The sequence below is a fragment of the Eschscholzia californica genome, unplaced genomic scaffold, assembly GCF_041429995.1.
Source record: "Eschscholzia californica isolate CP2 unplaced genomic scaffold, dmEscCali1.0.p SCAF_6, whole genome shotgun sequence".
Lineage (NCBI taxonomy): Eukaryota > Viridiplantae > Streptophyta > Magnoliopsida > Ranunculales > Papaveraceae > Eschscholzia > Eschscholzia californica.
In genome coordinates this window covers 24,935,358-24,963,032 of record NW_028238483.1, presented here as the reverse complement: position 1 = coordinate 24,963,032, position 27,675 = coordinate 24,935,358, and the positions used below count along the sequence as shown (strand labels likewise).

Here is a 27,675-nt window from a genome sequence, read left to right as displayed (position 1 = left end):
TGATTGCACAAGGCCTTAGAGCAACTCCAACTCAAGAGGGGCTCTCAGGCCTAAAAACCATTTTTTTCAAACCCAAAATCAAATCAAGGGGTTTTTTGTAGGCGTGTGTGATCTCGGACTTGTGATGACGTAATGTTTCGCAACAATCTTACAACAAAAACATACAACTGTGCGTCTGCCGGGAGTCGAACCCGGGTCTATTGCTTGGAAGGCAATTATCCTAACCGTTGGACTACAAACGCTTCTGATGATGATAAAATGGAGGCCATAATTTAAGACAAGTGGCGAGAGAAGAGGTTATGAAATTGAGGAAGGGAGAGTGAGAGATGAGGTGGATTAAATATATTCTTTAAGTTCTTTTTTTTTTTTTTTGTTAAAAGTATATTCTTAAGTTCTTTAGAATTAATTCTTTTTCAGTCCGTCAAGATATTTCCGAAAAGAGTTGAAACTTTATTAGTCTTTGGGAGCCATAACGAGTTGTCGAACATTTACGGGCACCAAACGGTGAGTTGGTCACAAATTGGGAGCTAAAGTAGAATTAACCTTTACTTGAATACTTGTAATGAGTTTTTAAGTTTGAAATATTGCTAATCGAAAGAACTTCAATAAAAGTGGAACTTGAATGAGAAACTTTACAATGGAATGAATATCTTATACAGCATAGTGGCATTAGATCGAGAAGGAAGACAACAAAAAACCACAAATGTATGTGATACATCGGGTGGGCGTCTCTTGGCCAGAGAAGGGTAATGCAAATATGCGATCAGGCCCCAGACGCCATCTCCATACCCGACAGATATACTTATTGAGTTGCCATCTCTCTCTTCTTGTTTCTTTGGTCTAACCAACGGACATATTTCTTCTAATGAAATATAAAAATACCAGTATTTTTTTATTTTTAGAAAAGTAATACTTGTTTTGAATTAGGAACTGAAAATTTGGAAACCAATTTAGTAATAGTTAAGAGTTGACACACATTGTTCCCATGTCAACAATTTAAACATTCAAAGTATGTATCTACTTTGAATAATTTTTATTATCTACAAATTATGATCGAAGCTCTAGCTTCTTTTTTTTCTTGAAATGATCGGAGCTCCAGCTTGTTAATAATTTTTTATATAAAGATTTAGCTTTGTGTAAGTAAACGTTTTTTTGTTAAACCCATCAGTCACAAAATATCTCGTTTCGCTGTTGTCAAACTTCATCAAATCAATAGCGAGTAAAACTAATTCTTCACTAATAAAATTCTAATTTGTAGGGCTAAAAAGTTTTATGTTAATACGATTGCTTAATGTGACAATAAACATAAAAAATATACCTTTCTCATACTCGAACAAAAGCACAATAAGGAACTATGGATATGGAAATAGAGAAAAGAGACAAATAAGAACGTAGTGGGATTTCATATGCGGAAAGGCAAGCATTGTCAATGGGCTTCTAACATCCGAACATCCAATACTGTCCATCTCGCTCGGCTTTGGCCAAAGACAATCTTGAACTAAACACATTTACACTAGATTTCAAAAACTTCTTGTTATCTCTTACTTAGTTCTCAACTTCTCATACTAACTAGAACATAATAGATAAAAGAGCATAGAATAGTGTTTCAGCTGCAGAGGTTAGAGTTCCGAAAACAAAGGCGAACCTCTCTTCTAGTAAAGCCAAGCGGATCGAATTGAAGTAACCACACCAATCAAAAATCTTAATCAAACTCTCCATATACGGAAATTATACACCCTCTTTGATCTAAAATAGTATATATTAGAGCATTTTTTTCTACAAGTATTCAACAAGAAAGTTAAGGAAGAAATCCCCTACTCAAGATGCTAAAAGGAAATTCAAAAAATGTTATTTATAACAGAGGAGGAGGAAGAAGAGTTATTTATGTTGGATGGATATAAAAACCAAGTTTTGTTGCTTCCAGGATGCTTCCATCTTTGTCTGTGTAAAAAAAATTAAATCCTATTTGGGATCATTTAATTTTGGAATGTTGTTATTGATACTCTTATGATACTTAGCTAATTAGCTCTCATAATTTCATTGTCCTTCTAAATTTTCGGATTTTCAGGCCTAGACGGTGAAAAAGGAGGTTTCCCGTTTCTTATAATCCCATAAAAACAAACTGTGGTAGATTAATTCAGCCTCAAACTATCATGTTTGAGATCTAACTCAAGTGATAGCGTATTGCTTACACTTGTACTCAATTTTTTTTCAAGATTAGACTACGCAATATAAAGACCTTTAGGGTCATGCTGTGAAGTCTGAAAGCCCATCTATTCCTACTTGTACTTTATTTAATGTTTAAATTGAATGGGATAAACCAAGACTCGATCCCTAGAACTCAGAGCTCATGAGCTTAAGAGGGAGTGTCCACTCATTACGTCATAGTAAACACTTGGTTTCCCAAGTGGTTGATAATGTTGACATAAACTCCAAAACCCTGGACGTCCCACGATCTACGTTAGTCGTACATTGATACCGCATTTTGTGTTATTTACTGTATTTTTCTACTGTACTTAAGTGATGATGTCTCCAAGTTAGATAAGTGGTGAGGCAACAGAGGAGAAATGAAACGAAAAAAAAATTTATGCGTCTGCCGGGAGTCGAACCCGGGTCTATTGCTTGGAAGGCAATTATCCTAACCGTTGGACTACAAACGCTGATGTTCAATTATTCTACTCATAACCATTCAGACCTATAGAAAGAAAACATGAGACAGGGCTCCCAGTCCTGCTTATGTCTGGATAATGAGTGAGATAATCTCATTGCTTTTGGAAGGAGCAGCTGGTATATTCATGTGTGAAGATCCTCACCTCTTGAGCTAGTTTTCTGGGGAGATAGGCCTAAGACTGGACCACTAGTACCGAATTCACGATAAAATAAGTCACAACTTAATAAATTATTGAAGTTAAAACCATTTGTCAGGGTGAGATTATTGTGAAACTCTCATGTCAGTTGTGGAAGAGGCTGGTGGTTTGTAAATAGATTTTCTATAACCATAAAGCAAGCAAATGCCGAGATCGAGAGGTAAACCTGCCCATTCAAACCATCATAAATCTTACTCAAGACTCCCCTCATATGAGAATTTCGTGAAGAAAACAAGAATCTCCAACTGAATGGCAAAATAACTTTATGAATATGTAGTTTATATGGGGGAGGAAGGAGTAAAGGTGGAAAAGTAAGGAAGTTATCCGAAGTAAAGGTTGTTTATTGAATACTTCCTCGTTTGTTTTTCTATTTGGAAAAAAGAATTCCTGTTACTTCCTCGGTTGTTAATTGATGAATACTTCCAGAGTTTGATTTAAATGATCAATATACTTTAAAGCAGTGTTTTCTTCTTTCGGAATCAAATAACTTCATTGACTTTAAAGCAGTGTTGTGGCATGTGGAAAGAAATACTATTATTATTGATTCATATTCACATGTAAGTTTATAACACCATAGTTCTTCCAACTCGCATGGTTCTACTATTGGAGTTAGTTCTGTAAGAAGTAACATCATAAAAATCGTTGTAAATGATAGTCAAGGTCTGATTGAATATTTCGTGGAAGGCAATTATCAAAACAAAATTATAACTATGCGTCTGCCGGGAGTCGAACCCGGGTCTATTGCTTGGAAGGCAATTATCCTAACCGTTGGACTACAAACGCTTATTTTATCTTATTGCTTACATTTGTCTACTAACATGAGCCTGATATTACCTAAAAATTACCATTTTCTATTGGGGGATTGGCCCCCTTGGTCTAAAAAGGGGCCCAAAATGAAAATCCCACTCACGGTTGGCTAAAAATGAAAGGGAGGTCCAATGTGTCAGTTTGGGGTTCAAAATTACGTAAAGGGCACTTAGAAAATAAAGTATTTACCGTTCATGCCATCGAAAATTACAGAATTGCCATTGAAAATTACAAAATTGTCATCGAAATTTCTCGGGAAACGATTTTTTTCTGAAAAAGAATCTGACAACCCGTCCATCAGAATCTGTACTGTTCAGAAATTTACGGAACTGCCACAGAAAAATTCTCAGGAAACGAAATTTGTTTCGGGAAATTATTTTATTTACTGGAAATTTTTTTCTCTACTAGACACTTTTCTTGGGCGGGAATTTGAAATCTCGTTTGAAAATTTCAAAACTTCGAAAAAAAAGATTTTGTGACCGGAAAATTATTTTATTTACTGGAATTTTTTTTCTGTACTAGACACTTTTGCTGGGCGGGAATGTAAAATTTTCAAATTTTTTGGGCGGGAATTTGAAATTTCGTTTGAAAATTTCAAAATTTCGAAAAAAAGATTTTGTGACTGGGAAATTATTTTATTTACTGGAAATTTTTTTCTGTACTAGACACTTTTGCTGGGCGGGAATTTGAAATTTCGTCCAAAAAAATTTGAAATTTTAGACAGAAATTTGAAATTTCAAAAAAAAATGAAAATTGGAATTTTTTGTGTACAGAAAATTATTTTATTTACCGGGAAGAGATGGTTTGCTGGGTAGGAATTTGAAATTTCGTTTGAAAATTTCAAATTTTCAAAAAATTTTAAAAATTTGAATTTTTCGTGTACTGGTAAATTGTTTTATTTACCAGTCAGTTTTTTTTTTCAGGAAAACGTCAGCATGTCCCGTCCAAAGGCAAGAGGGGGATAGAAAAAAAAACTGACATTTGGATCTGCAACTAATTTTTGGGCAAGAGTGGATTTTTTTTTTATTTACCCCCCAGATTTTGGACCGTTGACTCAAAAATCCTTTTCTATTTCATGGTGAAACTCTTTTTTTTCACGTTGGGATGTAGGTGAAGATTGAAGATCAAACCATGCTCCATTCTAAAACCCTATCCGTCCTGGAATTTGAAGTACTAACTTTTGCTAATGCATTGTTTGGCCAAGAAGAATACACAACCAAGATGGTCTGACAACTACCATTTTGTTCTGCCATCCAATCACACACCCATGGCTAATTTTTTTTTATTTTGACCTCCTATCTAATGTATAATGGGAAATTTGGCCAAAACTCCCTAAAAACTTTGGCCTTTGGTTAAAAAGGATTGGACAATTTTTTATGGGCTTCAGCTCCCTGTGGCATTTTTGTAAATTATCTAATATAGGGAAAAGACAAAACTGACCTTATTGCAAACTAGTTTGCAAACCAGTTTGCAAACGAATTTGCAAAGCAGTGCAAACTAGTTTGCAAGGCAAACCAGATTGCAAACTAGTGCAAACCAGTTTGCAAATCAGTTTGCAAAGCTTTGCAAGGCAAACCAGATTGCAAACCAGTTTGCAAATCAGTTTGCAAAGCTCTGCAAGGCAAACCAGATTGCAAACCAATTTGCAAAGTAGTGCAAACCAGTTTGCAAATCAGTTTGCAAACTAGTTTGCAAAGCTTCGCAAAATCAAACCCTAACAAAATAAGTAACTAAGAAGTAAGATTATATAAAATGTGAGGGTTTTTGGAAAATCTGAGGGTGTTTTTAAAATTTTCCTTTATACAAAGGTCAATTCAGGTATACAAAATTAAGGGATTTTTAGAATTGTCCTTCAAGCCTATTTCCAAACTTTTCATGGTGCCTAGAAGGAAAAAAAGATAATAATTTAGTTTTAGTCCGCCATATTCCTTTTGTATTTTAAACATAAATGATGATTATAATAGTAATGCACATATATACACAAATTGGATTCAAATTTCAGATGTTTAAACAAACATAAACAAGTTTGAGTAGTGATTTTTGACTCGAGATTTTGCACTCTTTGTGCTATAGGCATATTCAAATTTATTGAGCTACAAAAAGTGAATATCTAGTAAGAAAATTTTGCTCCCCTTTACTAAATAAAACTCTGGAGTAGAGACATTTTCGGTAATAGAATTATCATTACGTTAAGAGAAATTCCGTGATCATCTCCTACTTCTCCTAGCTATAACAATGGATAAAATAAAAGAGAAGATTGTTTCAGCTGCAGAGCTAAAAGTATCGAAAGTGGAGGCGTATTTCTCTTGCTGTAAAGCCCAACGGATTGATACGAAGTAACAAAACCCATCCCAAACCTTGCTCAAAACCCCCATCTATCTAAATTTGCATTCTCTTATAAACAAATATTACATAGTTAGGTTGCTTCCTAATGAAAAATCAACAATGAAGGAACAAAACCCTAACTCTATAGCTTATTAATAGGGGAGGAAGGAAAAGAAGAGAAGATTTAATTCTATACAAACAAAGTAGGGTTGCTTCCAGGATGCTTCCCACCTTGTCTGTTAGAAATCAATCCCTACTAGCATCTACTCTCTTGTGTTTGATTGATGAGTGCAGAATTTGATACCATTATTAAGCTTTGATGTGTATGTACATCATTCATTAATTTGTTTGTTTGTAGTTAGGCAACACTGTTCAAGGCTTGAAGTATCTTCTCCTGACTAAAGTGTTCTTTTTTTAAAATCAGATTTGAAATCCGAGTCAGACAAACATTCCAGAATGTTTTTTTTTTGTCTGAGTTGTATGTTTGACTCACCTGAATGATTGGATACGGCAGGTTTTGGGTCTCTTTTGAGTAGAATATAAAGTAAGTCTGTTATGCTCCTGATTGAAACAAGACAGACTCGGATAATTCAGACTAACACAATCATATTCAGACAATAAAAAGAACCACTTAACTCCTAACTAAAAATCGAAGAGTCTATTATGCGCTTCTACACCTAACAAGGAGATGAATCATGAAATGGTCAATAATGAAGCTAACATCTTCTTCCTCGTGCTTGATTATCTTCAGAAAAGATTAACCTCTTCTGCACTGGCAATCCCATCTTTTGAATTACAACTTGCCAAGTGAAATACTCAAATAAGACAACAAAGACTGCATCGTGAGAACATTTTGAACGCCAGTTTTAATTTGATCTTTCATTTCACTACAATGGGATTAAATGCGAGAATCCAATGTCACTTACCCATCTACCTAAATCTTGGACACTTCTTTAAACAATTTGCTCATAAAAACAGCAAACAGATGTGTTACTAACTTGATACTACGCAATGCGAGAATGAGAGGGCTCTTGAGACGCTCACACATTTGCATTCTCCAACATATTGAAAGCAAGCCGATGTCATTGAGTTATCCAGCTGACCGTGAATGTGGAAGAATTTTTTGCTTATTTGCTACCTAGTAAATTAACAAAAAACTGTCAAGATCTTATATACACCAAGTATTATGTTCGAAAGATCGATGAAAGCAACTCAATAAGTAGATTGGTTTGTATATAACAGTCAATTTATTACATTATTGCCCTTCATTTTTCTTCTGCATAATATTAATTTCCTTCAATCTATGTAACATGAACAGGGTGCTACAGACGCATCTATCAATATGCAAGTTGGTACAAAGTGTGGGTTGAACAGAAAATGTCTGTATAGGCTACACCCTTGTACACATTGTCTTGTTTAGTTATTAGGTTATTTATTTTCGTTTGTGATATTTGAACATTTGGACTGACCATATTTCAATTATGCAGAACACAGTAACCTAGATTGCTATTTTACGGTCTTAACACGAATATGTTCAAGTTCAACAAACTGTACGTACAGAATCGCACTTATACCCTCCTGAAGTGGCTGGACCGCTGGGGTACTGAGTATCTGAGACAACAAAGTATGAGGGCCTTTAGAAACTGGGTACTTGCACGTCTGGACATTGTCAAATATCTCAGACGGTGGAAGCCGGGGAACCATGTCTGATAGTTATTTTTAGATATGATATGAGCAGTCAAATAGGTGGGTGTGAGTATTGGGATTTCTAACTTGATGATAAACTAGATGCTTTCTGCTAAGCAACTTTTAAGACTTACCCCCATTTCTCTAGCAATAGAGGGAAGCCATTTCTCCCCCCTAATCTTTTTCAATTCAGCGACTCTTTCTTCCTCTTTTTTGGCCTTCTCTTTTGCAGCAGCATTTTTAGCTTCATATCTAGCCAATGACTTCTGACATGAATCTCTTGCAGCAGCCATTATGGCTATCCCGTCAACTGCAACGGATTTGAGCTGTCGTTTAAACTGTATAAACCACCCAAGGGAGAAATCACGAACACTTAATAAAAGGGAAATAAACCAGCATGTTGAAATCGTTGAGGGCAAAGAGGAAAAATTAGAAAGAAAAGGTAAACCTTTTTCGACTTCTCATCGACCTCTTCTCCGGGGAGTATCTTTGGTCTCTTTCTTTGTTGTTGAAGCTCATCTGATGAAGATAAATACATTACAATTCCTTTCTTTATATTTCTTTATTAGTAAAGAAGGAATACAAGGTGTGAGATTCAGGCAAGCACTTGGCTAATAGGCTCTTATCTTCAAAATGGTTGCAATTGGTTTATGGCCAATTACTAACGTGTATAGAATAAAAACATGAAACAAGCATCCAAAATTTTCTACTGATTGAATAGAGAAGAGCAAACCAATTTGATGAGTAGGGCATACCAACAGCATCAAAAATTATCCCTGGGGGAGCATGTCTGAACAGTCGGACACCACCTTCGACTTCGTTTACTGGTGGGTCATCATCCAAGGCAGCGACAGGATCATCAGTCACCATCATTAAGCTGCTATCTAGCATCTCTTCTAAAAGCTTTTGTACCTACAATGAAGTTCGACTAATAATTTCACAACCACACAATTTAACAATCAGTAAAACTATCAAGAATATTCAATAGGACGCCTGGTTATCCAGACACGGCGTCAAGTCATGTCGTATCAAAATAATGTGGGGCCTGTCTGTGACCCGTTTGACACATGCATATTTTAGAACCCCAACTCTTAAAACTAATTGTGAAGCAGGAAAAAGTATATGATAAAGCTTACAAGCGTAACAAAACCTAACCCAAAGTTGAGGATCTCCTCGGCCAAAACGGAGGAAAAAAAAGACTCCAAATGCACACGCACCGTGTCATTGCTCGATAGTCCCACGAACGCACTCCAATCACACCATTAATTCGCAGACTAAGCTAAACAAACTGTACTAAGAAATCTAGAAGGTGCAAAAAAGATTGTATTGTTGTGAGTTTCTAAATTCTATAACAGATTTAGAGGTTTTAATCGTTGCCATATGTCCATAGAAGCAAACCAGTTTCATTTTTAGTTATAAGAAGTATTTTGAAGCTTATACTTGGACTCTCATTTCGTATAAGACATAACAGAACAAAAAACAATCTGGGTAAGATTTCCTCAAAGAAAACATGTACCTTAGATTCTTACAAGCTAGAACAAAATTGACTAAACTTGCAAAAAACTATACAATTTTTGGTAGAGGGAGTTTAAATTTATTTAGATTCCCCACTGAGTCTGAGAGGGCGGGATACCTTAATTTGGTATAGCTTGGGTTTCTGTTGAAGCTCTTCATCTTCGGTGAGAGTTGGTCGATTGGATTTCTTAGGTGCTGAACCATTTGTGACGGAGCTGGTAATAAAATCCGTAGCAACAGAATTAATGGCCGCTTTCCACTCGGCGTCTCCGTCTTCCTCACTGCTGCTGCAATAACCTGCTTCTTCACCCATTACTCTCTCTCTCTCTCTCTCTCTCTCTCTCTCTAATCAAAGTCTCAAACTGGAAACAGTAGAAGTGGTATTCCTAAATGAAAAGCCTCGGGCCTCCTAGATGCAACCGGATACACACGTACAAGAGGGGTTAACCCTAAGAAAGTATCCATCGGCTACTAGAGAGGGACATTCGAAATGGTTTACACAAAGTAGGTAGGCACATCATGAAATTTCATAGTATATTCTATCCCTAGTTCCCAACAAAGATATTTATACGCTTTTCAACAAAAAAATAAATTTATACTTTTTTTTTTAATATGTACTACGATCTACTGTAGTCATGGCGTCGATGCATCATTCAGATATGATAAGCACAATAACTACATAAGTTAAACTAGAAATAAAAGAAGTTTAAAATCCAACAACATGTTGATGATACGACTCTGAATATTTTGTGAACGTAAAGATCTATGCTTCGATTGTTTGTATAAGTGTTATACGCCCAACTGCAAACATAACAAAAACTTCTCCAGAAACATTGAGAAATTTCACACTCATTTTTAACTATTCACACAGACGGTTATTCACACATTCCAACCAGAAATATTTTTTGACTAATAGACAACACATATCTTCCTTAATTTTTGCTTCCAACTCACTAAATTTTTTCACCTTGCTGGAAATCGCATTCTCTCTCCTTTTATCCGTTTGTATCTTTTTCTTTCACATTATATATGTTTCTAGTTCATCTCTCTCTCTCCAAGGTTTCAGGTGAAATCTTCTATGAGAGCTTCAACTGAAACCCCAAAAGATAGAGAAGGAGAGAGAGAGTTTGATGGTGGCAACTTGACGGTGGTGGTTGTATGTTAGAAAGGTGAGACAATGGATGTGGTCGCCCAGTGGCAAAAATGAAGAAGAATGTTGTGGTCGTTGGTTGGAATGTGCAAATAAAGGTTGTGCTTGGTAGCAATCTCGGAAAAGGAAAAGAAATAGAGAAACTTCAACTCGAGAAAAAGAATAAAAACACACGGTATCTGTATTTCCAAGCAAAATGAGCCCCTACCTCGGGGTGGAATTTTGGCCCGGAAGCTCGTAACCCGCCCACGACCTTTCGAGTCCGAAGGGTTTGTGACCGTCTGATATTTGAATCAATCCGTACTCGCCCGACTAAAAGAGCTTAAGCGGACGGACGCGGGGCATAGGTATTTACCCGCGCGATCCGACCGAGTCCGACCGCTTATATAGTCCGCCTGACCGAACCCGTCCATACATGTCCGTTTATCCTACCCGTTATAGCCCGTCCGCCTATATGATTGATTTTAAGCCTTTAGATTTGTAGGGTTAACTACAACCATTAGATTTCTAAGTAAAAATATATAACCCTAGAAAACACTTTTCTTAATCTTGTCTTCGCCTCTCTACTTCTCTAATCTCTCTCTCCTCCGAAATCTTAATATCTCATCAGTAAACCAAGAATCCACAATATACACGGACTGTAATTCATGAGAAGAAGAATAAAATCGATCGTAATCCATGAGAAATCTCAATGATTATTTTTTAATTTTGTATACATTTACTTTTTTGGAATGTAAAGTGAGAGTTTAGAAAGTTTTATTTAGCTACCAAACAATTTTAGCTTCAAATGATATTTTTCTATTTGTTCATTAGTGACCGGTGCTCGACCGACCGATACTTGGTTTGCCCAACTATCAAAACGGTCACGGACGGGCACTTCGTTGGAGAAAAATCCGAAATGTGCTCGTTTTGTTCGGATGTCAAAGTGGACACTTAGGACTCATGCCTGTTTCACCCCGACCGGTTGAGTTAGTGTCTGTTTCCGCCTGTCCAGACCGATTCCCACCCCTAGCCCTACCTACCATAACAAATCTCGTGCGCCTATATAATTTTTGCTGGCAACAAAACTAGATGCCGGCCCATCCTATTAATTAAAGAATTTTTGGGCTTATACCCATGGACCCTTAATTAAATTGTAAAGGAATTAGGGCAGAGTAGGAAGCAATAAAAGGTAACGCACAAACTACTTGGTTCTTCCTCTAGGCCGTAAACTTCCCATCTCTAGCAGGAGCTTCAGCAATCTTCAACAATGGCAGTCGGGTTAGTGTTTTCCTTTGTTTCCCCATTTCTTCTCTTCCCTTAAAAAACTGATTTCAATGTTTTACTCTTATTATTATTCTTGTTGTGGTTATCGGTTTTCAGGAAGAACAAAAGGATTTCCAAAGGGAAAAAGGGAGGAAAGAAGAAGACGTAAGCTAATCCTTTTAATTGATTACTGATTTTGAATGCTACATTTCATTTTTATCAGCTGTTGATATTGAATCTTGTTTTTGTGGGTTTACAGGGTCGATCCTTTCGCAAAGAAGGATTGGTATGACATTAAGGCACCATCACTCTTCAGTGTCCGTAATGTTGGGAAAACCCTGGTGTCGAGGACTCAGGGTACTAAGGTTAGGGTTTCATAAATGCAAATTTCAACTTGATTTTAGCTTGAAACATGACCTAGTTCAAATATCTGTTTAGCCCTTTTCTCCTCTTTAGGATACTATACACAATATTCCCTTGTTTTAGTTTTAGACATGTTTGAAACTAACCCTATTATAAATGTTAGTTTTAAAAATGGATTCATCCAACAGGTAGCGCATAGAAAATGAAATTTAGGTTTGTTTTGTCTACAAGTAGGATGAACCTCAGGTTGTATTAAAGCTAAAGTATCTTCTTTAGTGGGAGTGAAGTCCAAGCCTGTGTATCTCCTTAATCAAGAGTTTATATTTTGTGCTTGAATTGCGTTCATATGTTGACATATCTGGTTTAGAATTGCAATACTCTATAGTTAGAAGATGCATTAGTAGGGAGAATGCACCAGCTAGTACATTGTAGTAGTAATAGCAGATGGGGTATGGGGAATCATAATTAATAATGTTCGTTAATGATGCCTTAAGTTTGATAATTGAACCATTTTGGTAGAGAAGTAATTTCATTATGGCATCCGTATATAAGAGTGAGTTGTTACCAATTTTAGTTTGGAATGGAGTATCCTTTTAGGTGGATCACTGTAGTCTGAAGCCTAGACTATTTTCTCCGGAAGTTATCTTGGCGATCAAAGTCCCCGTTGTAGGAAATCACCATCTATTTCCTGAATCGTCACTTTTTTTTTACAATGTGTGTATGATATGAAGTTTTTCTTTCTTTGTCTAAACAACTCCTCAACTATAAAATCGTGGAGCTGGAGCTTGACATTGGTTGCAGTGTCTATGTCATGATAGAAGAAGCGGTTATTCGCTTTCTATATATTTGGAGGGCATTTTTAATGAGAAGTATCAGTTAGAGAATGTGTATATAAATGTTTATTTGAAGCAAATGAAGTGAATCAACTCGCTTTGATCTTGTTATTAACCAATTTTTCTAAAGGAGCATGCGCCCCTTTTTACTATTTCAATTATTGTTTTTTTTTCACTTGTTCAGCGTGTGCCTCGAACCCTCGACCTTTAAGGTGGAAGATTATACCTCTTACCACTTCAACCAAGGGTTGTTGGCTATTTTATTATCGTTACTCCTCAGTATTGGTTAATCTAGGTTCTAATTTATAGCGTAATTTTTTTTCCAGATAGCATCTGAAGGTCTTAAGCACAGAGTGTTTGAAGTCTGTCTTGCTGATCTCCAGAATGATGAAGACCAATCCTACCGAAAGATTAGGCTCCGCGCAGAAGATGTGCAAGGAAAGAACATCCTCACTAACTTCTGGGTATGGTGTGAGAGGAGATATGTTATTTCTTTTTGTCAAATGGTCTTTACATCGAGACACCAACTGACTTTTTCATTGTGTTGAAAAATATTCAGGGAATGGATTTTACAACAGACAAGCTCAGGTCACTAGTACGCAAGTGGCAGACACTGATCGAGGCTCATGTTGATGTGAAGACAACTGATAACTACACACTTCGATTGTTCTGTATCGGTTTCACAAAGAGACGCCCTAATCAGGTCAAGCGTACTTGTTATGCTCAATCTAGTCAGATCAGACAGGTAATTTTTTCTGCTTTCTTTGCCCTGATAAGATTGTTTTTCATTTTTCCTACAGTTACCGTGTTTCTTATTTTGCGTTTAACTTTCTTTTGCATTTCAGATTCGGCGAAAGATGACTGAGATAATGGTCAACCAAGCTTCATCTTGTGACCTAAAGGAGCTGGTTCAGAAGTTTATCCCAGAGGTGATAGGGAAAGAAATTGAGAAGGCAACATCAGGCATTTACCCACTACAAAATGTGTTTATCCGCAAAGTGAAGATATTGAAGGCGCCCAAATTCGACCTTGGGAAGCTGATGGAGGTTTTGATTCTCTACCTTCCTTTCTTCCCGTTTTACTACATATCTGCTATGACAATACTTGTCAGGATATTGCCGTTTATGCACATCTATTTGACTTTGAAGCTGCACATGTTGAATGACTTGTCCTTTTGCAGGTCCATGGAGATTACTCTGAGGATGTTGGTGTTAAGGTTGACAGACCGGCAGAAGATGTTGTCCCTACTGAAGGTGAACCAGAAGTTGCTGCTGCATAAAACGGAACAATTCATTCATAATCGGCAAATCATGTTTTCGCAATTATGAGAAAGACTTGGCAAGTTTTGGTAGTAGAGATACAAGATAACGTTTGCATCTTTTATTTTCTTTGTGAACTCATCTAAACTAAGGAAAGTGATTTTGCTTGGATATTTATTCGGTTGCTGTGGATGCGCATAGGATTTATCAAAAATTTGCATCAATTTATAGTATTTCAAAATTTCAGCTCCACCTCTTTTTACATTCTGCTATTTCGAGTTCTCAAAATTTTCTTCCCGCGATTTCGGTCCAGACGTGTGGTTTCTGGTTCAGAGAAAGAGAGGAGAAACGAAGATAGTGAAGGAGATGGTGGTGGTGATGGTGGTCCTAGGCAAGAGATAAAGAAGACGAGGAACATTGAACTTATTTTCATTTTTCAAGTTTGAAGGTTGTCCACAAATGTTGGGTAGCCGTTTGTTTGTTTTGAGAGAAAAATTACAGAGAACCAAGAAGAAGCCTTTTGAAGTGAATGATAAAAAGTAAACGAAAACATTGATTGCTAAGGTTGATGAACCGAATCATTGTCCTAAGGGGTAAACCAAAATGTTAAACAAAGGTGAGGGTCTGGAACGAGTCGCCAATAACGAATGGTGTACCATTGCCACGACCTTCACCAAAAAATAAATGGTCAACCTTGCTCTTCTCTCAATACTACTACCACCACCACCAAATTTCTTATCTTTCTTCCTCAGTCTCTGCATCCCAAGGGTTTCATGAAGTTTCAATCCATGGAAACTGATCTAGCACAAAAACACTGGTTTTGAGATTAGAAACTTGCCCACCGGTAGAACCCCTAAGTGCATTTTGAGCAACAACAGGAAGAAGATTAGACATGTTCGTTTGATTGTTCCATGAAATCTCACAGGGTTTCGATTTTTCTTCGAAAAGAAAGAATATTGTTTATTTTTTCGTTGAATGTCGGCTAGCAGTGGGCGTCGAACCGACGTTCCCAACGAGTAAGAAAGAGATAGAATAAAGTGGGGAGGACTTTTGAAATAGCGGCAAGAAATGATAAAAAAAAAAAAAAAGTTGATTGCTAACTAACGGAAACATAGTCTTGAGAGCCAAACTCTAATTAATGTCTACAAATATAGGGGTTACGTTTTCCAGTTGGTCACAAATTGGGATCCAAATTGGAATTAACCCATTTGCGAGGGTGGGTTTTATGTTTGCACTGTAATTTTAGTAGTCTCGGATGTAGGCCATCATCGTCCATTAAGGAGGTTCCTTTCCTCGGGATACGAGGTATCAAAGTAAATAATCTCGATGCAACTAATAAATCACTCCTATCAAAACGAGGGTATCCGATTAGAGAGAGAGAGAGAGAGAGAGAGGTGACGATGGCGAATTCTCTGAAACAAGGAGGTATTGTGTCTGTACGTCTTCTTCGCTCAACCCTATTTTCTTCTGCGAGATCTTTTTCATCAGATTCATTGGTTGAGATCAGACCAGGTGAGATCGGAATCGTTTCTGGCATTCCTAAAGAACATCTCCAGAGAAAGGTAAGTTTTTCCCCCCTTTTTTTTTCATTTGATTATTGTCTTCAAACCGCGACTAATCCCTTCTTAGCATTGAAACATTAGTGTCTCTTGATTCAGAATTTGGAGCTCAAGTTTTCTCAATTAATGAACATCTTTATGGTTGATTGAGAGTTAGATTAGATTGACCAAAATACGTTCAATGTCTTAGACGTAAATGAATTTGCCCTAATATGAAACATTTTGAAATCATTTTCTAGTACTGCTTTTCCTATTGTGTGTATGTGTTGATTTGTACTGGTTTTGTCTTAGACCTTGTATGAGAAGGTTTTGATTTTGATCTACTCCATGAATCACTGATTTCTCTTCTCGAGCTGTTTATACTTGTTGAGTTGTCATGAACTTCAAATCGTCCACGTCCATGCTAGTGATAATCGTGGAAGAGTTGTAATTTTAAATTGTGTTTATTGGATTGTCATGAACTTCTCCAGTCTGGGTTTTGTTAGACTATATCATAGTCCTTCCGCTTTTGTTAGAATTGCTTGTCATTTCATTTTCTCAATTTTGGTTGACAGGTAGTAATTTACTCACCTGCTCGAACTGCGACCCAACAAGGTTCTGGAAATGTCGGAAGGTGGAAAATCAATTTTATGTCAACTCAGAAGTATGTCAAATACTTATAGTTTTCTTTTCCTTTTCGAAAAATTGGAGGGGAACATTGATTATATATTTATATTTGGTTGGCAAGTTAAGCTTTGTCAAGAAGATGTAAATGTTAAGGGATTATGGTAGATAGACAGTTGAGTTTTAGGGCATTTTCCAAGAATCCGAAGTTGACAAAGCGCATCTGAGAATGTGTTCCTCACTTCCTACATTGATACTATTGGTGTTAATGGCTAGTACTGACACTGAATATTTTGTTATGAACTAGTAGTATAAAACCCTTATCCCTTTATTAGAGCACTATTTCTAAACTTTATTTTACTAGGAAAGGCAAGCTCTTCTTTAGTTACGTGAATTCTCTCAACAGATACGAGTTCTTAGAAATTTTTGGATAAAGGAATTAGGGAATTGGGAACACTTACTCGCGAAAATGTATTGTAAAAATACAGGAAACCTAAAATGCAAACGTTAAAAATATTCTACAGTAGCATTTTTTTGTATGAGAATGTATGTCAGTCTAGTAGTTGTAGTTGCTGGCTATTGGCTTCCTTTGTTTGTTCAGCAGTATAACAAAGGTAGTTCTTTTTCAAAGCAATGCATAAATAATTTGCCAAAGCAGAGATCGAGAGGCCTATTCCTAGTATCTAGGGTTTAGCAACACTTGGTATTGCATACTTATGATTTTGATATACTATTTAGGTTGCCATAGCAATAATTGTTGTCTTTGCTAATTACTTTGTGTGGGTTCAGCAATTAGTCATATATATTTTTGATGTTTGGCAGGTGGGAAAATCCATTGATGGGTTGGACTTCAACTGGGGACCCATACGCTAATGTTGGTGATGCTGGATTTGATTTTGACAGTGAAGAATCTGCCAAGGCTTTTGCCGAGAAACATGGATGGGAATACACTGTATGTCTCACAAGTTTTTAAAACTTTTCTCACGAAATTAGTTTCACAATGTATCTTTGTAGATTTCCCATCATCTTGCTTTTACTGTCTTTTTTTTTTTGCGAATGAATAATCTTCTCTTTCTGATGATCTGATCATCCTTGAGAATAAGAAGTCACACATTATGTGAATCTTTGAATGAATATGTGATTAATTATTATTTTTTCCAGGAATCAAAATATATGTAGTTTTTGGTAGATTACCTGTTTTTGTTTAACACTTGGAGATGTAGGTTTAGATGTTACATATTTGAAGTATACTCATTTTTATCTAATGGATCGAAACGATGGACATAAGTGTGTCAAATTTAGTCAAAAGTTGCACCTAAATTACCATAAGTCCCTTCCATTCATTGCTATGGCCAGTGTTGTTTTTATAATCACGTTCCTGAATTGCAAAGATTGATGGTAAATTACTATTTAAGCGCTTTTATTAAATGATCAAAATATGTCAATTTAGCCTTGGTTGTTATCATGTCGCTGGATTGCTGAATTAGCCATGAATATATTCAAACCTCCAAGTAGAATTTGGTGTCCTTTTTAATGTCGTTTCTGCAATTATTATGATCTGCTTTCACTCGACAACTGTATTTCCATGGTCCATGTTTCTTACATGAACTGAACTCTTTTGCAGGTCAAGAAGCATCATACTCCTCTTTTGAAGGTTTGCATCTTTCTCTAAATTTTTTAAATATTGGACTTATGTTCTGCATAGCATTTTGGTGCAGGTCTATCATTTCTCTTTATGTGATTCATAAGTTTTTAAGCTTTATTATGTCATCGTCATACATGTCCATTTTTACCTGCTTAACTTATACTTAGGATTTTTGCAATACTCCAATAATAAAAAACTTTCAAATTGCATCTAATAAGATTAGTGTTGGGGGCTCCTGGAGAAAGTGTTCTCTTATAACGGGGCTCCGGGTTAATGTATTTAACAATAAAGGACCCAATGTCTAAGGCAAAAGTATACACTGTTCTTTGGACTTGTCCCTTTCTGCTCTCCACTATCCACTGTCTATACGCCTTAGCTCATAGTGGTTCGGGTATGATACCAAATGCCTGTACAAGTTTCCGTGTTACAAATGTTTCTGTACAAGCAAAAAAGAAGAACTCTTTATATCCAAAAATAAAAGAATATTGGTATGTTGGGAGAAGCGAGTCTTACAAAGGGAAACATAGGAAAGCAAACTTGAGGCTGATTCTCGTCAGACAGAAGAGCACAAAATTTTCCTGTCTACCAATGGAAACTCTCAAACCACTGCCCTCGAAGTTCTTTACAGAGGACCAAAATGCCTCATGACACGTTGAAACCTTAGTACCATCAATCAATCTCCACGGCTCCATGAACATATTATATGGATCAAGTCTTTTACCCATAAGGACTTCTAATTTTAAAGTTGAACATAAATATTGATCTAGAAAGCATCCATTACTTCCCGGATAAAAGAAAAACGTCCATGGTTAACCATTCAGAGGTCTTTACAGTGACCATTACTTCCCGGTCAAAAGGTTATAGTCTTGATCAGGGGCATCCTGGGCTCCACATGGCAGCCGAGATAGCATGCTGCCATGGCATGATTGAGTGGTCCGTTAGGGCATATTTGGGGGTATCTCTGAATAGTTCACGATGTTAATCCCATTATTGCTAATTTTATTCATGTTATTCATGCCTTCTAGTTGTTAACCTAGCTATAGTTCTAGTATAATTTTAGTCTTCCATGCTGCTCATTAAGTCTTTAGGTGGAATTGTGGAATGCTGAACCATGAGAGAATTGAGAAGTTTTGAGTCTCATTTGTGGGTCCTGATTGTGGAGAGAATATAGGAAGAAAATATATCTTAAGTGGACCGAATTGATAGGTGGTCCTGAATGTGGAAGTAAGTTCTAAACTTAACTATTGTCACTATTTTATACTGCATTTGGAGAGAATGGTTTTTGTTCTGATCATACCACTATGTCTTCCTTATTAGTTACGAAAACCGTTATAATCCTACTGTTCGTCCTGAAAGATTGATTCAAATTCATGATTACGTCTGAGAGTACTAATTGCTGTAGTTTTTTATTTTTTTGAAATAATTGCTATAGTTGTTGTTTGGTAAACTTAAGAATGTGTATATGTGCAGGTTAAGGCATATGCAGACAACTTCAAGTGGAAGGGCCCTCCTAAAACTGAAGAAGATTGAATTTGCATTTCGAAACTTCTCAGTTGTTGAGTGCTTTTGAATGAATTGTAGGACAGAGGAAGTAATCTAATTTCTTCGTCTCTGTTACGAGTTTTATCTTTTATTTCCCTGCAAATAACAGTACTGAACTTTGTGGAAAAGAAAATCCATTCTTCTACCATGAGTTTAATAAAATTGAACAAAACTTCCTGCCAAGTCTCATGGATGGAGAGTAATATTTCCCTAGAACTGATGATAGGTTATTTGATTGAAGTTCTATGTACACCTAGGAGTTGTGATGATGTCTAGTTGGTAGGAGATGCACTTGTTTTGGATCAAACATGACTTCAGATTCTCTCAAGGAATGAAGATGTTCTTAGTTGCTGGCATTTCTTTATTTATTATAGGCGAGTTTAATGCAGCTTTTTAGGTGAGTTTGGTCAGCAATATTGTTATTTTTTTTGGTTTTCAGTTTGTTTTAATAAGCTGGTCAAGGTAATACGGAACCATTTCTTTCAAAGAAATACACGATTACTTAAGTTAACAGGAAAGACCGTTGAGACTAATGAATGATGGATTAAGACTTCCACCATCAGTATATGATTTTTTTCCCTACAGGAATTCCAAGAATCACTACATTTTAATATGAGATGGATGTATCATTAATAAATACATGAAATAAATAAGCATGATAATTAAGGTTAAGGGTATCATGAAAACATCTTGTGCTATAATATCATATAAAGATCTTTAACTTTATATGAAAATATATTCGTATATATAAACTTTTTTTTTTTCGGTTTTTCGATTTTATCTCCTCATTACTAATTAGTAATTTACTAGTTTTGTTAAGAACAATAAGACAATGTTTGACGTGTTGACAAAGAATATGCGAATAGGATAATGTGATTTTAGTAACTTTAATACTTATGCTCTATTGTTAAATTTAGTTAAGAATTTGATTTGTAAAGACTTGTATGATTCCTAGACTATTTAATTTATAATTTCTGTTTCTTTACGTTAAACATGACCCTAGGGCATTTTGTCTAAAATAATAAAATAATAGTTGCAAGGAGATAAATTCAATTCTTTTTTGTTGAGTAAAAAAAATGCATTATTAAGAGGTTAAACTAAAAAATCTTTTTGTTTTCACAGTTGGAAAGTCTATAAAAGATGAATTCCACCTGCAAGACAAATCTAGCCTGTAAGAGCAAATCCAACCTGGAGTGGTTGGGGCTGAAAATCTCAAGTCCAACCTAGATTGAACGCCTCAACAGACCGTTGGGGATGTTCCCAACGGTCATGTTGAGGTTTATAATCCAATCGTTAGATGTGATCCAACGATCAGATTTGGTTGTCGGATCACATCCTGTAACGTGAGTGAAATATTGTATCGTCATACGTTCGAGTTTCATTGAAATAGTCTCTCATAATGGTTTCATGATCGAGTTGTCTATTACGATCGATCGTTTGGTGACCCGAAACAGAACCAACATGACGAGAACGTTTTCGTGTAGTATTCTTTTCCATTTCTTCTAACATTCTAAGGTCATCATCATTCCTTTCTGCATCCTATTCATCTTCTTCAAGCATCATGTTAAGAAGATAGAGGAAACTTCAAAATTCAAATTAAAATTTAAGGTCTCAATAGAGACTGAGGTTGGAGCTTAATTTTTGGGGCTGAACTGAAGTTGAAAATTTCGGGTGAAAAAGTGGGTTTTAAGACTTAAGAGCATCTCAAATGCAAGACTCAACAAAAACTCAATGGGAGAAATTGACATACACCCCCACTATTATATGAATATTAGGACTACACCCCCACTTTTTCAAAACTTTTGATATACACCCCCACCTGGACGGAAACCGTCAACTCAGAGTTAAGTTGGGTGTGTGTGAAACACACGCGCCAACTATGACGATTTTACCCTTTTGTAGTTGTTGAAATATTTTGAGCGATTTTGACATACACCCCCCCCCCCCCCCCACTATTATATGAATTTTTGGACTACACCCCATTTTTTGAAAAAACAAAATTTTTCAATTTGCCCTCCAACGATCATCTTTTACCTCTTTTCTTATAAACTTATTTATCTTAGACAATCTAAAAGATCAAATCGAAAGAACTTATTTATCTTATATGTCAAATAAGATAAATAAGTTCCTCTCATATAAGATAAATAAGTTCTTTCGCTTGATATCCCAAATAGTTCCTCCCATCTTTTCTATAGTTTGATATCTCAAATAGTTCTTTCGCTTTGACCTTTTAGCTTGTCTAAGATAAATAAGTTTATAAGAAAAGAGGTAAAAGATGATGGTTGGAGGGCAAATTGAAAAATTTTGTTTTTTCAAAAAATGGGGGTGTATGTCAAAATCGCTCAAAATATTTCAACAACTACAAAAGGGTAAAATTGTCATGGTTGGCGCGTGTGTTTCGCACACACCCAACTTAACTCTGAGTTGACGGTTTCCGTCCAAGTGGGGGTGTATATCAAAAGTTTTGAAAAAGTGGGGGTGTAGTCCTAATATTTATATAATAGTGGGGGTGTATGTCAAATTCTCCCAAACTCAATTAATCATATGCGTCAAGTATGACTTGAGTTTCTCTTTCTTAAGTGACATTATTGAGATACTCAATTCAAAACTTTTCTCCAATGCAACACTCAAAAAACTTGACACTTACTTTAGATTTACTTTTGTTTCTTATTTTAATGTTATATAAAATGTGGATGTGGACTAATTGTAATACAAAAATAAATGTTGATATACTCAAAAGAAAACTCAATTGTTGAGTTTTCTATTGAGTATGTCAATATTTATTGTTGTCACATTATATTGAAATTTTAGTTGAGTGTTGCATTAGAGAATATCTTTTTGTTAAAAACTCAAATAATCCTATATGTCAAATTGAATTTTTAAGTTGAGTGTTGCATTGCAGATCCTCTAAGATAGACTGAGCCGCTCAGAGCATCCCTGACGGCCCTGGGTATCACCAAAATTTGGTGATACCCAGGGCATTTGGTACCCAATGGCACGGGAGATCACCAAAGATCTCCCGTGCCATGAACAGTAGCCGACCATTGTTCATCTTCATCAAATGTGGGTTGTGGTGGGCCAGGGTCAATTCTTATTTGTTTTTGGTTCTTTTTTTGTTCTTCTATTTCATATTAGTCCTTTTATTTGTTTTGTTTTTTTATTTCAACTCTTATTAGTGTTTTTTTTAGGTTTAGCCTCATATAAATTTGAATTACTTAATTAAATTACAATAAAACATAAATTAAATATTTCACTAAAATATTAGGAAAAAAAACTACCTTAACTATTTTTATTTATACCCTTAATAACACAAAATCTAAGTATTAGTATTATCATCTCCACCATTATCGAGTTTGTGTACTCCGGGTTTTCGGAGACATTACAATACTATTGGTCCTAATAAGTGAACAACTTATTGAAGAATCAATAATGTTCATCATTGCCTTTTTTTCCATAGATGACCAATAAGAGCGTCTCGTAGTTCAAAATGAGCTTGTTTATCTTTAATTTGTTTGTGCCTAGCTAAGAATCGTTTGAAACGTTCGGTTTCATTTTGTGTACTCCGGGTTTTCGGAGACATTTCAATAAAAAAAAGTACTCAATGAATCAAAGTAGATGTCGTTTCATAGAAATAACATACATAATTATACTTTTTAGGGAATTCTAATATTCGTAATAAAACATTGGGATCCCAAATATTAATCGGAATCGCTCTCCCCCGAATAATGCGTTGGAGGTTCGTCTTTAGGCTCGACTCCCGGACATGTATTATGATCGTGTCCAACCTCATCGCAAACAGGGCATGGTGTTTCAGCCACCTCCTGAATAAATTGAACATATTTGTTATGTTACACTGGGAATAAAATTTATGTATACATATAACCACAATCGTAACCTAATGAACTAACCTTTAACAAACGATCGATATAGTCTGAAACCCAGTCAAAATAGTTGCACTTTTTGCAGTGAAGATAACCACCTCTTCCACTAACTCCGTCTGCATAACTCAAGGTTAGATAATCATGACAATCGTTCGGACAATAACACCAACTCCATCCACACTCGCTCATGGAATGCCCGCAACGATTGCAGATCAAGCAAAAAGACGACGATGAACCAGACATCTTTACTCTATGGGAACGCTCGAGCAACAAGGTATATTTATAATCTCTAACTAATACTCTGCAACAACCTCTCCATGCCACAACACTTTTATAAGGGAGGGTTTAATAAGATACTCTGGGTTGAGCGGACAAGACTACTTTTGCAGGGTTGACTGGATAAGACAACTTTTGCAGACTTGAGGGGACAAGACATAGTGTCTGGGTTGATTAAACAAGACATACACCTTGGGTTGAGAGGGAAAAAACACGCAACCGGAGTACAACAGTCAAAATGACCACATTTAATGAATTCGTTTAACGAGACGCAAATAGGAAAAAAAACACGCAACCGGAGTACAACGGTCGAAATGTCGTATTAGTTTCGGTTTGTAGTTTTATTAAAATGTCGTATTAGTTTAATTTGTAGTTTAAGTCTTGTAATTTCAACTAGTTAAATTTATTTTATAAAAAAATTAATGTTAAAAAATAGTAAAAATGAAATTTGGTATGATGAATAGTGATTTGGTGAGATTTTTAGTGTTTTGCCTTTGGGTTCCCCAATTTGAAAACACCAAAAAATTTGGTGAAGATTCTTTTTTAGTGTATTTTTTGGTGCTAACCATTGGGATGCTCTCAGGTTGAACTTGGTGTAACTTCCTAATTTTTAATTGGGTTAATTCCGTTTTAGGCCCCGATTTGTGACCAACTGGCCGTTTTGGCCCCTAATTGTGTCCGGCAGTTCGTTTTGGCCCCAAATTTTTTCAGCCTCCCAATTCTACCCCCATGGCATTTCTGTAATTATTTTTTTTTCTTTTTCTTTGTCCACCTCATCTAACAATTGACACATCACTCTGTCCACCTCACCCTTCTTCTCCGGCGAAAGGTTCCCGGCCGGAATAAAAAATTCCGGCCGGCCACCTTTACCAAAATATATATTTTTTTTTCATTTCTCTCTCTTCTTCATCTCCTTCTTTCTCTCTCTTCTTCTTCTCTCTCTTCTTCATTTCTCTCTCTTCTTCATTTCTCTCTCTTCTTCATCTTCTTTCTTTGCCTCTCTCTCTCTAACCCTTCTCTCTCTCACCCCTCTCTCTCTCTCTATAATCCGGCGAAGGGGCTCCGCCCGTTCGCCGGATTATAGAGAGAGAGAGGGGTGAGAGAGAGAAGGGTTAGAGAGAGAGAGGTAAAGAAAGAAGATGAAGAAGAGAGAGAAGAAGAAGAGAGAGAAAGAAGGAGATGAAGAAGAGAGAGAAATGAAAAAAAAAAAATATTTTGGTAAAGGTGGCCGGCCGGAATTTTTTATTCCGGCCGGCAACTTTTCGCCGGAGAAGAAGGGTGAGGTGGACAGAGTGATGTGTCAATTGTTAGATGAGGTGGACAAAGAAAAAGAAAAAAAAATAATTACAGAAATGCCATGGGGGTATAATTGGGAGGTTGAAAAAATTTGGGGCCATTTAGGAATTTTTTGGGGCCAAAACGAACTGCCGGACACAATTAGGGGCCAAAACGGCCAGTTGGTCACAAATCGGGGGCTAAAACGGAATTAACCCTTTTTAATTTTTAGAATGGATGAAGAACAACCTGGCCAAACAGTTGCTCCTTTTGTATTTCTATTTTCTAGCAATGGGGCTCCCAAAACCCATGTGCACAAATCACTTTCCTCAGCTGGTTGGTTGTCTGGGATTACTTATTTGACCGCCACCTTCAAACTTCAATTAATGGACATCGCCGTCATTCAAATATCGCACACGTGTTAATAAAGCAAAAAAACGTGAAGCAAATATCTGTTTGAACGAGACGTTTTATTACTGAAAAACGGATAACAGTTTACTTCATCTGAAAGAAAAACATCGGTTTCCACTTTTCGGGTGCTTTTATACATCTAGAATTCTAGATAGATAAACCGCGTAGTATATTGAAGAAGCTTCCTCTCACAAAGTATTCCCTCTCTATAAAATACCCTCCCACAATCTCATTCTCCCTCACTTGTTTCCCACTCTCTCTCTAAAAGACTAAAAAACTTTGCAATCAAGTAAACAGTGATAACCTAACAACTAAGATGAGTTACTACAATCAACAACAACCTCCTGTTGGTGTTCCTCCTCCCCAAGGTAAAGTAACTTGTTCATTTTCTAATTCAATTTTCTAGGGTTTGGGTTTCTGTTGTTGATTTTGGGGGATTTTTGTTTTGAATGAAGGGTATGGAAAAGAAGGTGGTTATCCTCCACCAGGGTATCCACAACAAGGTTATCCTCCTCAATACCCACCTCAAGGTTATCCTCCACAACAAGGTTATCCTCCTCAACAAGGTTACCCTCCTCAACAACAACAACAACCACAGAGAAGTGGTTGTCTTGAAGGATGGTTAGTTCATCTCTCTCTCTCTATATATATCACTAGGTTTAGTTCTAGTTCAATAGGTAGTGGTTATCTTTTTCTGAATCAGATCTCAAAGTTTACTACAAGTCTTAATTGATTAGAGTCAGATATCAGAATGTTCAATACATCTGAGTTGATTTAGCTCTATCAGATGATTGATTCAGATTCAGACGGGTCTCAAGTAAATTATTTGGCCATAACTTAAAAGGGAATTGAGGGATATATTAGAAATGATGTACTAATTCCAACTAATTTGGCATAGATATACCTCAAGAGTAATAATACTACTATATTAGTGAACAGAAAAATGTTGACAAAAAATGGTAAAAAATATAGCCGATTAAGGTGAATCTGAATCATTGAAAACACGAATCCGAATAACGTCTGAGTCATTGAAAACACGAATCACGTCGAATTAGACGAAGGATGTGTTTGGGGTTTCTTGATTAATGGCATTTTTCATACTTCATAGCCCATTATAAAATCAATAATTAAGAAATTCGATTGACCAGACTTAGAAATTCTTTCTAAATTATTTTATTTGAAACTATTATTTGGTCACTAATTTTCAATTTTAGTTTATTTATAAAATAATATACTAATATTGTTTTTCATTGCGAGTGCAGTATGGCTGTTCTATGCTGTTGTTGTCTTCTAGATGCTTGCTTCTAGTAAGAGGGAAATATGAAGAAGTTGAATTTGGGTACAAGGCATTACTACTACACATGTACACGACAAAATATACTAGTATTTTTCTTTTGGAAAACACATGTGTAAGGGGGCCACGTAATTTGGTAATAAGACATGGTGGTGGTGGTTGGATTTCACATTAAATTGTGTGACACATGTTATCTTATATAAACAAATCAATTAGTTTTATGTATTATTTGATGTTATTTCTATCTTATATGATTTTGCTTGATGCTTAGGCTTGATTTAATATCTAATGGGACGGGCTCCAATAGATGGTATTGTAAATTTCTCGTTAGTATGTTGATTTTGCAATGTGGACACGCGATGACACTTTAGCAGCTGGAATATCTAAAATTCCTAATTACACATCCTATATTTACTTTATTTATACTCTTAATACAAGTCAATAAGGATGAATTTCATCAACTCGTTGGCTTGGTTAATTGTCTTAATCATACATGTCAAAGCATTAACAATGTCTATAAGAGATGTGCTTGGAGGTTGCTATTTTTGTTGAGAACGCTCGAGTTTGTCGAACCTTGAAATAAATCACCATGAGAAAATGAAAGGTAATTGTGATGATCCTTAAGATGATGAAAACGTGAATACGGTGAAAAGTAGTGGGAAGACGCAAGAGAAGAAAGAAAATGTTAGGGTAAATTCGGCATTAAAAAAGATAATTCCGTCGCACATGAAGAAACTTAACTGGTTTTTAGTTGAATGGGTCAATAGATTTTAAAAGTGATGATATTTTGATTATCACTTCGAAAAACTGGACAACAAGTAGAGTAGAAGAGAATTTTTTCAAATTGCACCTATATAACCAAGTTTTGAGGAGTGCGCAAACTGGACGTCTATAACAACTACACCTTTATGCCATTCTCTACATATAAAAAATAAGGGTTATTTTTCAAATGACCCTCTAGATTATGACCAGCTTCTCGTGAAGTCCTCTAATTTATCGAAGATACCTAAATACTCGATCGTTACTGTCCACTTGACTGTTAACTTCTTTTTGGATTTTCCAGAAATACATTTATATTAATTACTTCACATCAATCAAATTGTTTATCTCTTCTTCATCTTTTGCAAATTGTTTCTCTC

The 27,675-nt window shown here is 36.0% G+C and overlaps 4 protein-coding genes and 3 non-coding genes across 7 annotated transcripts; 3 read left to right on the top strand and 4 right to left on the bottom strand.

Moving 5' to 3' along the window:
- Positions 1 to 170: 170 nt before the first annotated feature.
- TRNAG-UCC (transfer RNA glycine (anticodon UCC)) lies at positions 171 to 242 on the bottom strand. The gene has a single exon. It is a non-coding gene; the product is annotated as a tRNA-Gly (tRNA).
- Positions 243 to 2,588: 2,346 nt separating this feature from the next.
- TRNAG-UCC (transfer RNA glycine (anticodon UCC)) lies at positions 2,589 to 2,660 on the bottom strand. Its single transcript has one exon. It is a non-coding gene; the product is annotated as a tRNA-Gly (tRNA).
- A 918-nt stretch (positions 2,661 to 3,578) lies between these two features.
- Positions 3,579 to 3,650, bottom strand: TRNAG-UCC (transfer RNA glycine (anticodon UCC)). The gene has a single exon. It is a non-coding gene; the product is annotated as a tRNA-Gly (tRNA).
- A 3,194-nt stretch (positions 3,651 to 6,844) lies between these two features.
- Positions 6,845 to 9,736, bottom strand: LOC147532824 (uncharacterized). The gene is made up of 5 exons (XM_086645413.1): positions 9,319 to 9,736; positions 8,441 to 8,597; positions 8,134 to 8,204; positions 7,820 to 8,023; positions 6,845 to 7,137 (listed from the first exon to the last, which is right to left on the bottom strand). The coding sequence occupies exons 1-5, from the start codon at positions 9,511 to 9,513 to the stop codon at positions 7,090 to 7,092; spliced, it is 675 nt and encodes a 224-aa protein (XP_086501539.1). The 5' UTR covers positions 9,514 to 9,736; the 3' UTR covers positions 6,845 to 7,089.
- A 1,689-nt stretch (positions 9,737 to 11,425) lies between these two features.
- Positions 11,426 to 14,291, top strand: LOC147532823 (small ribosomal subunit protein eS1y). The gene is made up of 7 exons (XM_086646272.1): positions 11,426 to 11,610; positions 11,713 to 11,760; positions 11,855 to 11,960; positions 13,118 to 13,255; positions 13,351 to 13,536; positions 13,637 to 13,837; positions 13,972 to 14,291. Exons 1-7 carry the CDS (start codon positions 11,600 to 11,602, stop codon positions 14,068 to 14,070), a joined length of 789 nt encoding a protein of 262 aa, XP_086502398.1. The 5' UTR covers positions 11,426 to 11,599; the 3' UTR covers positions 14,071 to 14,291.
- Positions 14,292 to 15,228: 937 nt separating this feature from the next.
- On the top strand, positions 15,229 to 19,582 carry LOC147532822 (NADH dehydrogenase [ubiquinone] iron-sulfur protein 4, mitochondrial-like). Its single transcript, XM_086646273.1, has 5 exons — positions 15,229 to 15,612; positions 16,164 to 16,252; positions 17,035 to 17,164; positions 17,837 to 17,866; positions 19,328 to 19,582. Exons 1-5 carry the CDS (start codon positions 15,451 to 15,453, stop codon positions 19,385 to 19,387), a joined length of 471 nt encoding a protein of 156 aa, XP_086502399.1. The 5' UTR covers positions 15,229 to 15,450; the 3' UTR covers positions 19,388 to 19,582.
- Positions 19,583 to 25,404: 5,822 nt separating this feature from the next.
- Positions 25,405 to 26,803, top strand: LOC147532821 (protein CYSTEINE-RICH TRANSMEMBRANE MODULE 13-like). The gene is made up of 3 exons (XM_086650410.1): positions 25,405 to 25,610; positions 25,698 to 25,863; positions 26,505 to 26,803. The coding sequence occupies exons 1-3, from the start codon at positions 25,559 to 25,561 to the stop codon at positions 26,548 to 26,550; spliced, it is 264 nt and encodes an 87-aa protein (XP_086506536.1). The 5' UTR covers positions 25,405 to 25,558; the 3' UTR covers positions 26,551 to 26,803.
- The last annotated feature ends 872 nt before the right edge of the window (positions 26,804 to 27,675 follow it).